Genomic DNA, 13,917 nt, shown 5'->3' on the forward strand with positions numbered 1-13,917 from the left:
GTTATTCACTCTTGAAGACCATAGCACATAGGAAAGACCTCGCTCTCTCTCTCTCTCTCTCTCTCTCTCTCTCTCTCTCTCTCTCTCTCTCTCTCTCTATCCTAGCTCTCTCTTGTTAGCGTGAGTCAATGTATCCTATTTAGAATATTCTTATTCTATTAGGAATGTACTTATTGTATGCAATTAGGAATGTAATTATCCCTTTAATTGTAATTAGCACTTACCTAGTTAGTATATGTAACCTTAGTATATAAATACCTCCTTGTGAGAAGAATAAAATAATCTTATCATTCTCTCAAATACATTCTTATTCTCAAGTTGGTATCAGAGCAAAGATCCGTATTGGACTTTGTCTCTTTGTTCTCTCATTGCTCTCAATTCTCTCAATTTAATTTCTCTTAAATTTTCTTCTATCCAGTAATCGGGATTTGTTTGTCTGTGTTCTTGTGATTGAGAGTATTCAAACCTTTAAACCTAGATTTTGGGTTTTAGGTTATTTTTTCCTTCAAGCCTCTACTGTTCGTTTTTTCGTCCTACCCAATTTCATCTTTTTATTCAGCTGTGCTCTGTTACTGCAATGGGAGGACAAGGGTCAGGCAAGAATGATGATGTCGCTGTTCAAAAGGTGGAGGTATCTCTGAATCAAGACTCCTCTGGGGGTTTTGGTGGTGCTAAGTTGAATGGCACCAATTACCGTACTTGGAGGAAGATGACGACTGCCCATCTGTGTGGGCTTGACAAGATGGGATATGTGAATGGCACAATCGAAGTACCAGATGAGAAGGACCTAGGGTTCGGAAAGTGGGAGAACTCAAATGGGTCTGTGATGTCCATCCTCTACAAATCAATGACCGATGAGGTAGTTCAATTGATCATTGGATGTGAGACAGCTGCTAAGATATGGAAGACTTTGAAAGAGTTGTATCTCAATGATTCTGACTTTGCTCAGATTCATGAACTCCACACCAAGGCATTCAAGATGACTCAGAATGGACAACGTGTATCCCTTTATTTTGCTGCTTTGAAGAACATCTGGTTGGAGATTGATCAGAGGCGCCCCAATAAGATGAAGAATGCTAATGATATCAAGCTGCACAAGGAGGAGAAAGATTTGTTGCGGGTGCATATATTTCTAAATGGACTTGATTCCAAGCATGCTAGTGCCAAAGGTGAGTTGTTAAGGCTTGCTACTCCTCCTTCCCTTGATGGAGCCTTTGCTTATATTCGCAAGGATGAGGCTCAACTAGAGAGTGCTAAGGCAATTCATTCTGAATTGTCTAGTCTCACAGTTCAGTCTAATCCTACACCACCGAAATATGTGCCACCACATACTCAACAGTTGCGTCCTTAGTCTAGCTTTACATCACCTACTGGCAATCGTCCTTTCTGCAACTACTGCAAACAGTTAGGGCACATTAAAGCTAAATGTCACAAGCTAAATGGATATCCTGCATCTTGGGGACAACTAGCACCTAATCAACAAGGACGTGCTCATTTAGTCCAAAATCCTGATTACTATGGTGTGGAGGGGCGAGATCACACAACTGCTGCTGGTAATCCTTCTGTATCCATGGTTGGACGTGGTAAGATTGGTGTTGCTTTACATATCTCTGATTTTGTTGGGGAAGATACCTGGATCATTGATTCTGGGGCATCGAACCATATGACTTATGATAAATCCTATTTTACCCTCTTGTCACCACCACCTGTGTCTAAAGTTACCAATGCAAATGGTGAAGCCTTTCCTGTGTTAGGAACTGGTTCAGTTAGACTTACACCTACATTAGAGCTCCATAATGTCTTATATGTTCCTGCTTTATCTCACCACTTGATATCTATACCACAATTAAATGCTGAAGCTAAGTGCTCTGTGACCTTTTTTCCTATGTATGTTGTGTTTCAGGATCTTCTTACCAGGGAGACTATTGGTCGGAGAGATCTGAGGGGGAGGTTGTTCCATCTGGACCAGATGTATGCAGGGGAGAAACCAGGGAAGATGGCCCCAGTCGCTTTGATTTCGAGTTCTGAGCAGTTGAATGAGCTGTGGTTATGGCATCGTCGCTTAGGACATCCTTCATTTAGTAACATGAAAAAGTCTATGCCTTCTTTGTTTTTGGGCATTAATGATTCTTCTCTTAGATGTGAAACTTGTGTCTTGGCCAAGAGCCATCGTGTCAGTTGATTCTTTAAGTATTTCCAATAAAAGTACTACCTCTTTTGAGTTGATTCATTCAGATGTTTGGGGACCTTCCCGTGATCTTACTCCTACTGGCATGTGTTGGTTTGTTTTATTTATTGATGATTGTACTCGAGTTTCCTGGGTGGTTTTACTTAAGTCTAAATCTGCTGTCTTCTCAGCTTTCCAAGCCTTTCAAGCCATGATTCAAACTCAATATAATGGTCAAATTAAGGTCTTTCATTCAGATAATGGGGGGGGGGGGGGAGTACATGAGTCATGAGTTTCAAGATTATCTCCAGGCACAAGGCATTGTCCACCAAACAACTTGCCCACAAACACCTGAGCAAAATGGCGTGTCTGAGCGTAAAAACCGTCATCTCCTGGATGTTGCCCGCTCCATCCTCTTTAGTGCCCATATGCCCAAGTACTTGTGGGGAGAAGCTGTTCTAACTGCTTCTCATCTTATCAATCGTATGTCTTCTAGTGTCCTTCAGGGCCAAATCCCATTTGAGGTACTCTCCACACATGTCTCCCTTCCTTCTTTTCATAATCTACCTGCTAGAGTCTTTGGGTGTGTAGCCTTTGTTCATGTTCCCAAGAACCAAAGATCTAAGTTGGAGGCTCGTGCCTTAAAATGTGTCTTTGTCGGGTATGGGACTCATCAGAAAGGGTATAAGTGTTTTCATCCTCCCACAAAAAAGTTTTATGTTACTATGGATGTTACTTTCTTCGAGGATGCCTGCTATTTTTCTCCCATCGACACTTCTCTTCAGGGGGAGAAGTTTAGCTATTTTGAAGAGATGGTCAGTGGAAGCCAAGATGATGAAAAAGATGAAGAACGGGATGAAAAAGTTGAAGAACGATCGGTCGTTCCAATTATTCCTGAAGAACATTCGATCGTTCCTATCATTCCTGAAGAACGGTCGATCGTTCCTATCATTCCTGAAGAACGGTCGAGCGTTCCCCTCGTTCCTGTACCTCCTGAAGAACTGTCAAGCATTCCTGTCGTTCCTGAAGAACGAGTTAACGTTCCTTTCGTTCCTTTTGATCAATTGAATGAAGAGGTTTCTACAGCAACTCCCCTTCCTCCATTACCCCACTCCGACCAAGGTTCCCAAGGTTTTGAAGATCATTTTGAGGTAAATCCTGAACATGTGCCTAATCCTCTTAATGTTGTTAATCAAGATGAAGAGTCTGAACCTACCAAATACACTTTGCCTAATCGAGTCAATCGTGGTAAACCTTCAAAAAGATATGAACCTACCATTAGTGCCAAGTCAAAGTATCCCGTTGCCAACTATGTGTCAACCCATAGGTTATCTAAGTCATATGAATCTTTGTGCAGCAGATATCTTCTGTGTCTGTTCCTAACAAAGTGCAGGATGCTTTGAGAGATCCCAAGTGGTCTAAGGCAATGGAGGAAGAGATGGAAGCATTGCAGAAGAATAATACATGGGAGTTAGTACCACTTCCAAGTGGAAAGAAGACTGTGGGGTGTAGATGGATTTATACAGTGAAACACAATGCAGATGGTTCAATTAATAGATACAAGGCAAGATTGGTGGCCAAAGGGTTCACACAGACTTATGGTGTGGACTATGATGAGACGTTTGCCACTGTAGCAAAGATCAATACCATCAGGGTGCTATTGTCTTTAGCTGCAAACCTAGATTGGCCACTTCGGTAGTTTGATGTGAAGAATGCATTTCTTCATGGGGATTTAGTTGAAGAAGTTTACATGAGCCTTCCTCCTGGATATGAAACTACTGCAAATATTGATGTGGTTTGCAGATTGAAAAAGTCCTTATATGGTTTGAAGCAATCACCTCGTGCATGGTTTGGGAGGTTTACTCAATCAATGCGCCGCTTTGGTTATAAACAAAGCAACTCAGATCACACTCTTTTTCTCAAGCGTCAGAAGGGTAAGATAACTGTGTTGATAATCTATGTGGATGATATGGTGATTACAGGTGATGATAGTGATGAGATTGGAAGACTGCAACACCAATTGGCTTCTGAGTTTGAGATGAAAGATCTTGGAGACCTAAAGTATTTTCTGGGCATTGAGGTAGCAAGGGGGAGAAGTGGAATCTTCTTATGCCAACGGAAGTATGTTCTGGACCTTCTGACTGAAACAGGTTTGTTAGATTGCAGACCGATTGACACACCTATTGAGCAAAATCACAAGTTGGCAGAGTATCCTGATCAAGTTTCTACAGATAGGGCTAGATATCAAAGATTGGTTGGAAGATTAATTTACTTGTCTCATACCAGACCAGATGTAGCATATGCAGTCAGTGTAGTGAGTCAGTTCATGCACAATCCAAGTGAGGCTCATATGGATGCCGTTGTGAGAATTTTAAGATACTTAAAGACTGCACCAGGGAAAGGTCTGATGTTTTCTAAACATAATCACCTGGAGGTGAGTGGCTTTACTGATGCAGATTGGGCTGGCTGTATTACTGACCGGAGATCTACTTCAGGGTACTTTACATTTGTAGGAGGAAACTTGGTTACTTGGAGAAGTAAGAAGCAAAAGGTGGTAGCAAGGTCTAGTGCTGAAGCAGAGTATAGAGGGATGGCTCATGGAGTTTGTGAGCTACTATGGCTGCGTAATTTATTGCGTGACTTAGGGTTCAAACCTAGGCAAGCCATGAAGTTATACTGTGACAATAAGGCAGCAATCGATATATCACAGAATCTGGTACAACATGATCGTACCAAGCATGTGGAAGTTGATAGACACTTTATTAAGGAGAAGCTAGATGCGAAGTTGATTGACTTTCCATTTGTTCCAACTGAAGAGCAATTAGCAGATGTGTTGACTAAAGGAGTTTCCACCAAGGTGTTCCATGACTCACTTGACAAGTTGGGCATCCGTGACTTGTATGCTCCAACTTGAGGGGGAGTGTTAGCGTGAGTCAATGTATCCTATTTAGAATATTCTTATTCTATTAGGAATGTACTTATTGTATGCAATTAGGAATGTAATTATCCCTTTAATTGTAATTAGCACTTACCTAGTTAGTATATGTAACCTTAGTATATAAATACCTCCTTGTGAGAAGAATAAAATAATCTTATCATTCTCTCAAATACATTCTTATTCTCAAGTTCTCTCTCTCTCAATCAATCAATCAAAAGCACAAATACCATCAATTTATAAGGTACCCAGACTAATGCCAGTAAAGAGTATCGTGGGCAGATCATGAAGTAGTGGAATATGTGTTTAATTACATGCATATTGATACTTTGATGATCCAACAGAAAAGAATTTGTACATGAAGTATGAGGTTTAGTATGAACACTACTATATGCAGGCAAACTTTGTTATAGAGATTGAGATTTAACATGAAAACAAACTAAAGGCTATGTCGAAAAACAGTAATTTTTTTGCCCTTTTTTTATGTGTGTCCTCATTAATAATTTTATATGTATTGATAAAATTAATTATCACTTGAAAAAAGATGGAGGTTCAAATACTAAATTTGAAGGTATAATTAGAAACACACCATGAATAATCATAGTATTTAGAAGCATGTACGCAAAGTAGTTCAGAAATGAGTGTGTTGGATCCAAGTAGGATCATCATGAAGTCGAAAGAATGGAAGGAACTCATTTTTCTTTATCCTCGGAGAAAATGAAATATAACTGGACTTAATAGAATACTAATAACAAATGTTGACCGGCTGTGGTTGCCATAATTGAATGACTCGAGCTTTTCAAGTCTTGAACCTAAAACGAAGCTTCTAATCGGAATTGATTCTTGTACGTAGTCATTTCTTATGTTTTCAGCTACTTTTGCTCTCATTAGCCGTGGCAAAGTAACTTCTGTGAACCCAGCTGGTTTCTAACATGTGCGATAATGGAGTGGTCAGCTACAAATAAAGTGTCTAGGAGCAATTAGCAAATACTAACTTTACCAAGAGTAAAGATGTAAAGCACTCTAGCAAGCTTTCACTATAGGACTATCAAATTATGACTTTATGAGACAGTAATATCGATTAATGGGGTTTACAAGTACGTGCATGCATTACTTGGAATCAAATGGGTAAAGTTCCAAATTTCACAGAAATTTCGAAGTAGGATGACTCGACTTCAGCGACCTGCACTTCAACATCGTTTTAAGGGAAAATGTTGTTTTAATAGCATGGCTAGCTCCAAAATCTCCCAATAATTTTAACAACTCTTATGCTCTTATCCAATTCATGTTCACGTTCTAAACTTTTCATTCATGTCGATACGTTGCATGTATATATTTTCACGAGTCTCATTCCCTTAGTCAGTAGCTGACCAGGGATCATTTGGTCAGTTCAATCGGACGGATGACAGAACTCATCCCAAATTTCATTACTTATCTGTCAGCCGTCCGATTTCAATTGGACGGTGACTGACCAAATGATCCATGATCAGTAGCTGACCAGGGGATCATGATTGATATTTTCATATAGACCAACAAATGTAGATTATTCCAAGTCTTCTTAGTAAAACAGAAGGGTACAGTTACATCATACGGAGTCAATATTGGAGAGAAACTATATTATTGTTCAGAGGATCAAATTTTCTCTTAACTTGCTTAAATGATTAGTCATACTAAACATGGGATATTGGTGTAACCCTAGTGAGATCGATAGCCAACGAGGAACTAAATCATTGTTAATTTTCTGGGCTCTGTGACGATCGTCTTTGCTTATACAAATTGAATTGTTGAGGACGGTGAATAGTGAAGATGAGAGGGTGAATAGTAATGAAAACAAGGAACTGGAGACTTTTTTAATGGGAATGAATAAACTCAAGCAGCTTCTTAAAAGAAGTCTAATTTCTTTGAACCCTGATCTATTGGATTCTATCAAATGGAACCACAGACAGTGAGCAATCTGTTAGAAATTTAAAATTGGGAGAGAACATGGTTCAGCAAAAAGCACTGGTTGGTTGCACATGGATATTGTACCTTTTATCAAATAATGGGAAGAAAATAATTAAGATTCTAGTCCACCTCGTGAGCTTAATTGGGTATTTCTTATTCATACCAAGGTGCCTTCCTTGACCAAGTTGCAAGATATTCCACGGACAAAAGTATGGTCACCACGTTATATTGAACTTGTAATGTAAACCTTCATCCTCAACCCTATAAAAACCCATAGTACTCCTCACTTCTTCCCAACCCAAAATCTCCCACTACAACATCATCAATCTCAGTGATCTTCCCCTTCATTTTCTCAGTTTCCAAACACTTACCTAGTCATGGGTGTCTTCAAATACGAGTCCGAATTCACCTCTGTTATTCCCCCAGCTAGGTTGTTCAAGGCCTTCGTTCTCGATGCTGACAACCTCATCCCCAAGATTGCACCACAGGCAGTTCAGTCCGCTGAGATCCTTGAAGGAGATGGTGGTGCTGGAACCATCAAGAAGATCACCTTCGGCGAAGGTAATTAGTCTAGCTCACGTTAATATTGGTCATCTTATATATGTTTACGTGTAAAAAACAACGTAGTTTAATATAAATTTCTAAATACTAAAGCAAAACCCAAAACTTATTTTGAGCCACAACACAGAAAAGATGGACCGTACTTAATTAACTGAGATTCAAAATCTCTGCAGGTAGCACTTACAGCTATGTGAAGCACAGAATTGATGGCATTGACAAGGAGAACTTTGTCTACAGCTACAGTGTGATTGAGGGAGCTCCTGACTCAATCGAGAAGATCTGCTACGAGACCAAGTTGGTGGCATCCGGCAGTGGTACCGTCATCAAGAGCACCAGTGAATACCATGTCAAGGGTGATGTTGAGATCAAGGAAGAGCACGTCAAGGCCGGGAAAGAGAAGGCTTCTCACCTCTTCAAGGTCATTGAGAACTACCTCTTGGAGCACCATGATGCCTACAACTAAGCTTGGTTGAGCACCATGCATAAGTCAACCCTGAGGCCTACAACTAAACCTCTCTCAACGATACTCAATGCTAGAGGCAAACCCATGTCTCCTCATTTCTATGTTTTTGTGGCTTTCATATTTGTTTATCTTTTAGATCTGCCAAGTTATTTTGATTGAGTGTTGTACTTGTGTTTGATTTCAATCTCAATAAAGAAAATAATACGTATGAATTTGACTGTCTCTTCAAACTCGATGTGCATAAATGGTTGCTATGTGGATATTTAATTACTAGTACTAATTACAAGAAAGGAAATGATGGAAGTACACATAATTATCTCACCGCAAAGAAGAAAAACTAACAAGTGAAACCCTAAATGAAGAGCTGAACTATGTAAAAACACCCGACCAAGAAACATACTCAAAGCACTAGTTTTTGTTTCTCCAAACTAGATTCTCAATAATCAACCTACACAAAAGTTCCCAGATGCATTTTGATAACTCACCGGATATAAGAGAAACAAATGTGGTAAAAAAAAAAAAAATGGTAAACAGATCTACTATACATCAATATGAAAGACATGGTTCAACCATTTTATTTCATGCGAGTACAATAATGTTACATGCATATAAAACTTGCACAGTAAAGAGGAAATACTCATGATCCTTTATAATTGTGAGACCACAAAGAAATACAATTTTAAGCTTGTGATCTATACAATATACCATGTTACATCCATTCCAAATTTGATCCTCGTGCTCATAAATGCATATTTGTTGGATATCCTTTCGGTCAAAAAGCATATAAACTTTATGATCTAACTACCAAAAAGTTTTTCACCAGCAGGGATGTTGTTTTTCATGAGGATATCTTTCCTTATAAGCAAGATTCTCCTAATCTTTCTCTGCAGCCTCATGATGCAGTGCTTCCTAATGTGATTCCTGAAAATGATATCCCTTAAGAACCCTTGTCTGCATCTAGAGTTTCTCCCATTCAACATACCCTTCCTCAAGTTGACAATTCTTTATCTCCAGATGTCTTGTCTGACCATCAGACTCATCCTAATGATCAAACACCTCCATCACCATCTTCACATCATTCATCCCCTCCACTTGACAACTCTTCACCTTTATCACCATCTTTACCTCCTTCTTCTCCTCCAGTACCTAATGAGGATATTGTCTCTGCACTTCGCCGCTCAAAATGCCTTAGAAAACCAAATGTCAAACTACAAGATTATGTTTGTTCTCATGTTGTGTTGCCTACCCAGGAGGATTCATCGTCTTTGTGACCATTTCCTAATAAAGGTACGCGTTATCCACTTTCTAATTACATTTCCTATCACCGTTTTTCTTCATCTTTCCGTTCCTTTATTGCCAATATTACTCGAAATGTGGAACCTAATAGTTTTGCAGAGGCCATAAAAAACCCTCAATGGCAAGAAGCAATGACATCTGAAATTCAAGCTTTGGAGGCTAACAACACCTGGAGCCTTACTCCTCTTCCTCCCAGCAAGGAACCCATTGGTTGCAAATGGGTGTACAAGATCAAGTATAATTCAGATGGCACCATTGAACGTTACAAGGCCCGCCTCGTTGCCAAGGGTTACACCCGCAAGTTGAAGGGGTGGATTATTGTGAGACTTTTTCACCCACTGTCAAGCTCACCACATTTAGGTGTCTCCTCGCTATTGCTGCCTCCCGAAATTGAAGTCTTCATCAAATGGACGTACAAAATGCATTCCTTCATGGTTACCTTCATGAAGAGGTTTATATGCTTCCTCCACCAGGATTCAGTCGACATGGGGAGAATCTGATATGTCGACTAAATAAGTCATTGTATGGTCTCAAACGAGCTTCCCGAAATTGGTTATCCAAGGATTTGAAAGCAAAATAATGTCTTTGATTACAGACCTCAAACGCCAAGGGTGTCACACCTTTTCTTGATGCAAATTAATAACAAGAGAAGAGTCCCTTCCATAAAAGGCATTATGTCTCCTTATTTTGATAACTTCTTCATGTTTATTACTGATTATAAATACGATTGGATTATCAATCACACCATGTGTGAGTATTGAGGTGGTAATTATAGGGCCAGGTTGATGACAAAAGAGTTGAGGTAAGTTTGAATTATTGTAGCCAGTGCATATATGGTTCCATTATGAAAAGAAAATCATTTTTGTCACTTGTGTAGTGTTGTACGTTATTGCAGTCAAAGAAGGTTAACTAACCATTATGCTAATTCTCAACTAAAAATAAAGCTATAGTAATTGGTCGCAAAGTACGTAGATGATCATATAGGAGTGTGTTCATCTAAGTGTTTGCAGATCATTTCTCCTTTTAATTTCGTATGCATGCTACTGGAGTTTATTAAAAGTGATTCGAGCTTTCAAGTCTTGGTCGAAGGAAGCTTCGATCTAATAGGCCGAAGTAATCATCTTTGATTGTTTTTCTTCTTTTAATTGCTTTGAGCTAGCTACTTAATTACTGTTCTCAAAGAGTACTATTGGGGTAAATTTAAAGCACTCCACCACTTGAGATATATAGAAATTAATCTTCATGCTTGTTACTAAGACTACGTACTGGGAATCACAATCCGAGTATTTTCACAGTTCCGGCCTGCCTGTCCGTACCTCACGACTAATTTTACTTCCAGAACTTCCAAGTTCAAACTAGGGTGACTTGACTAAAATAATATGAAAGCAGAATTCGTTCCGATCCTAGCCTGCCACATGTTCAATAATTTTTTAGCGATTTCCTATTGTATTGAACACCCTGAATTGAAAATTATATCCCCTATTTTCACATGGATATAATCAACATACGCAACAATTGAAAAATTAAAAACCTTGTCCATACTCTCCTTCCTCCAAGGCTATAAATACCACTAATAATGCTCATACTTTCCCACATCTAATACCTTCTCCATTACCTCCACATTTAGTTACTTGTTGATTTCTTTCATTCAACTATTAACTTAAGTCATCATCATGGGTGTCTTCACTTATGAATCTGAGTTCACCTCTGTCATTCCACCAGCTAGGTTGTTCAAGGCCTTTGTCCTTGACGCCGACAACCTCATCCCCAAGATTGCTCCCCAAGCAGTTAAGAGTGCCGAGATTCTTGAAGGTGATGGAGGTGTTGGAACTATCAAGAAGATCAACCTCGGTGAAGGAAGTGAATACAGCTATGTGAAGCACCAGATTGACGGAATTGACAAGACAACTTCGTGTACAAGTACAGCATGATTGAAGGAGATGCTATCTCAGACAAAATTGAGAAGATCTCCTATGAGACTAAGTTGGCGGCATCTTCCGATGGAGGCTCCATCATCAAGAGCACCAGCAACTACCACACCAAGGGTGACGTGGAGATCAAGGAAGAGCATGTTAAGGCTGGCAAAGAAAGGGCCGCCGGTTTGTTCAAGATTATTGAGAGCCACCTTCTAGCGAACCCTGATGGTTACAACTAAAACTCTCTGTACCTATACTGGTACTAGCTACATTCTAGCTAGAGACAACAATCATGTTTCCTTATAAATTTCTATGTTTGTGTGGCTTTCTTTTTTATTTTTCTTTTGGCATCAAGGCTATCATTTTGATCGTGTATTTCGGATGAAAGAGTAATATAATTGTACTTGATATCAATCTCAATAAAGAAAGAAATAATCGTTTGATAGTCTTTGCAAGTTGGATGTGTTTATAAGGTTAAATCTCACTGACATCATCAAATGGTTGAGTGTGGATAAAAATTGTCATTTTTACTTAACAAAAATAAAAAAACAGTGGGAATCTTAATTCCATCTCTATAGAAACTTGAGAATTAGGTAGGTTTTTTACTAAATCTACCTACTATGTAGCTCGGGATATGGTGGTGGGGGATTCCTTTGCTTCCTCCTCATTTGGTGATCCTTAGTGTTCTTGGGAAGACACTTTAGAAAGCTAAGATCCCCGGGAAGGTCTCTATTGAAAAATGTTGATATTTAGTGTGCCTTGTCAAACTAAGATTAGTTTTATGATTGTAATAGGAGAGAAGGTTCTAGAATTCCTAGTCCTATTCGGAATAGTTTTCCTTGTATCATAAGAATATGTACTTTGTAATCCCTGTATATAGGGCTCCTATTATCAATGAATACAACACAATTCTCTCATCAATCTCTCTCAATTCTCATATCCTAAAACACATTATCAGCACGAGCCCAAACCTTGAAACCAAAAACCAAAAACCAGAAAATTCCCTACCGTGCACCTAGCCCACGCTAGCCTCACAACCGTCGAAGTTCACCACCGCCACACGCCTCTTCTACTCCACCTAGAGCCTTCCTTGGCCTCCTTACCTGCCACACACCCGTGTGTTTTCCAAGGCCACCCTATCCACGCCAACTTGACCTACATCGTCTCAAAACTCCAAGAATTCAAGAGTCAAGGTTTCAAGCTCCGAATCAATAAGTAAGTTTTAATTAAAAGTTCCTGCTTTCTATCTTTAAAATTCTTTTTCTTTTCTTGGGGACTTGCAACCTCCCTTCTTCTACATCCCACCTTACTTATAATGTGGGTTCGATTCTCTAAAAAGAAGAATCGTGAGGATTCACTCTAAACGAACTAAGAGCGTTCGTAAGACTTCGGACTAAGAGTGTCCGTAAGCATCGAATTATGACCATATAAATATTATTGTTTCAGTCTAATCCAAATATTCTTGGAAATCGATTTCTTCATAGCATAGCTCGGAAATCTTATTATTTATTAGTTGTCATGGAAGTTTTGACTCCGAAACTAATCTATTTCTCCTTCTTATTTTCAGGATGTCAAAACCAAAGCTCGACTTTTCCATGCTTGATTCAACTGGCTCGGAATGCCACAGTTGGGTCACAGATGTTGAGAACCATCTCACTTCGAAAGGGATCCTACCCATAATTCAGGAACCAAACCCTGAGCTCATATTCGAGTGTACGGCTATAAATAATGCCACTGCCCTCATCTTGATAAGGCGATTAAGGATGCTAGAGAACTATGGGTTGTGCTAGAAGAGTATTTTGGTAATGTCCAGGATTCCCTCCTCCCTAACTTGAAGGTTTAATGGAGCAATCTACGATTCGCCAACTTCAAGTCCGTCTTTGAATATCATTCAGAAGCTCTACGTCTCAAAACCATGTTGGGGTTCTGTGGACAACCCGTCACAGAGCAAGAGCTAATTGAGAAAACTCTCTCCACCTTCCCCGTCTTAGCACTTTTGGTATCCAAGCAATACAAAGGTGAGTATAATGCTGGACGGATCATAAGGTTTCATTAGCTAATAAATGTCATGTCTGTAGTTGAGCAACATGATAACATCCTCGTGAAGAATTATAATTCAAGGCTCGTTGGAACTAAGAGCGTTCACAAGGTGAATTATAATAATGCACCTAAAGGAGGGCGCAAAGAGTGGAACCCTAAAGTTAAGGGACAAAACGGACGTGTAGGTCCATACAACCGCCCTATAAAGAAAGGTAACCATCAGAATGAAGGACGGACACATGGCAACATGGGAGAGGGGACAATGGTAATGGCTTCAATTCCTCTAGAGGATGCCAACCAAGTGCAAACAATGCACCTCAATTAAAGGGAGGCAATCATAATGACATGTGTCATCGATGTGGATCAAGTGAGCATCGGTTCAAGCAATGCAATGCAAGCAATCAGTTAGTTGCATGATACAAGGCCTATAAGGACCTGAGGGAGCAAGAAGTCTATCTTGTCGAAGACGGAGATGATGGTGATGACAATGATGTCAACCTCACAATAGCGGACTTCAAATCTGACAAAGAAGTGCACAAGGATGCCGCAGATTTTGATTATTAGTGTAGTCCTTTATTTTTTCAAGAATCATGTA

General features: G+C 39.5%; 2 protein-coding genes and 1 pseudogene across 2 annotated transcripts; all 3 read left to right on the top strand.

Annotated features, from left to right (window-relative positions):
* The first annotated feature begins 7,323 nt into the window (after positions 1 to 7,323).
* On the top strand, positions 7,324 to 8,292 carry LOC112198065 (major strawberry allergen Fra a 1-3). Its single transcript, XM_024339083.2, has 2 exons — positions 7,324 to 7,607; positions 7,781 to 8,292. The coding sequence occupies exons 1-2, from the start codon at positions 7,424 to 7,426 to the stop codon at positions 8,068 to 8,070; spliced, it is 474 nt and encodes a 157-aa protein (XP_024194851.1). The 5' UTR covers positions 7,324 to 7,423; the 3' UTR covers positions 8,071 to 8,292.
* Positions 8,293 to 9,497: 1,205 nt separating this feature from the next.
* On the top strand, positions 9,498 to 9,866 carry LOC112199157 (uncharacterized mitochondrial protein AtMg00820-like). The gene has a single exon (XM_024340215.1). The coding sequence runs from the start codon at positions 9,498 to 9,500 to the stop codon at positions 9,864 to 9,866; it is 369 nt and encodes a 122-aa protein (XP_024195983.1).
* Positions 9,867 to 10,946: 1,080 nt separating this feature from the next.
* Positions 10,947 to 11,618, top strand: LOC112198289 (annotated as a pseudogene).
* The last annotated feature ends 2,299 nt before the right edge of the window (positions 11,619 to 13,917 follow it).

This window comes from Rosa chinensis, chromosome 4 (genome assembly GCF_002994745.2).
Source record: "Rosa chinensis cultivar Old Blush chromosome 4, RchiOBHm-V2, whole genome shotgun sequence".
NCBI lineage: Eukaryota > Viridiplantae > Streptophyta > Magnoliopsida > Rosales > Rosaceae > Rosa > Rosa chinensis.

What these genes read in the sequence shown, in the direction of transcription:
- LOC112199157 (XM_024340215.1), top strand. Translation starts at nt 9,498, where the DNA reads ATGACATCTGAAATTCAAGCTTTGGAGGCTAACAACACCTGGAGCCTT.
- LOC112198065 (XM_024339083.2), top strand. Translation starts at nt 7,424, where the DNA reads ATGGGTGTCTTCAAATACGAGTCCGAATTCACCTCTGTTATTCCCCCA. An exon ending in GAAGATCACCTTCGGCGAAG is followed by an intron (nt 7,608 to 7,780) that starts GTAATTAGTCTA and finishes AAATCTCTGCAG; the next exon opens with GTAGCACTTACAGCTATGTG.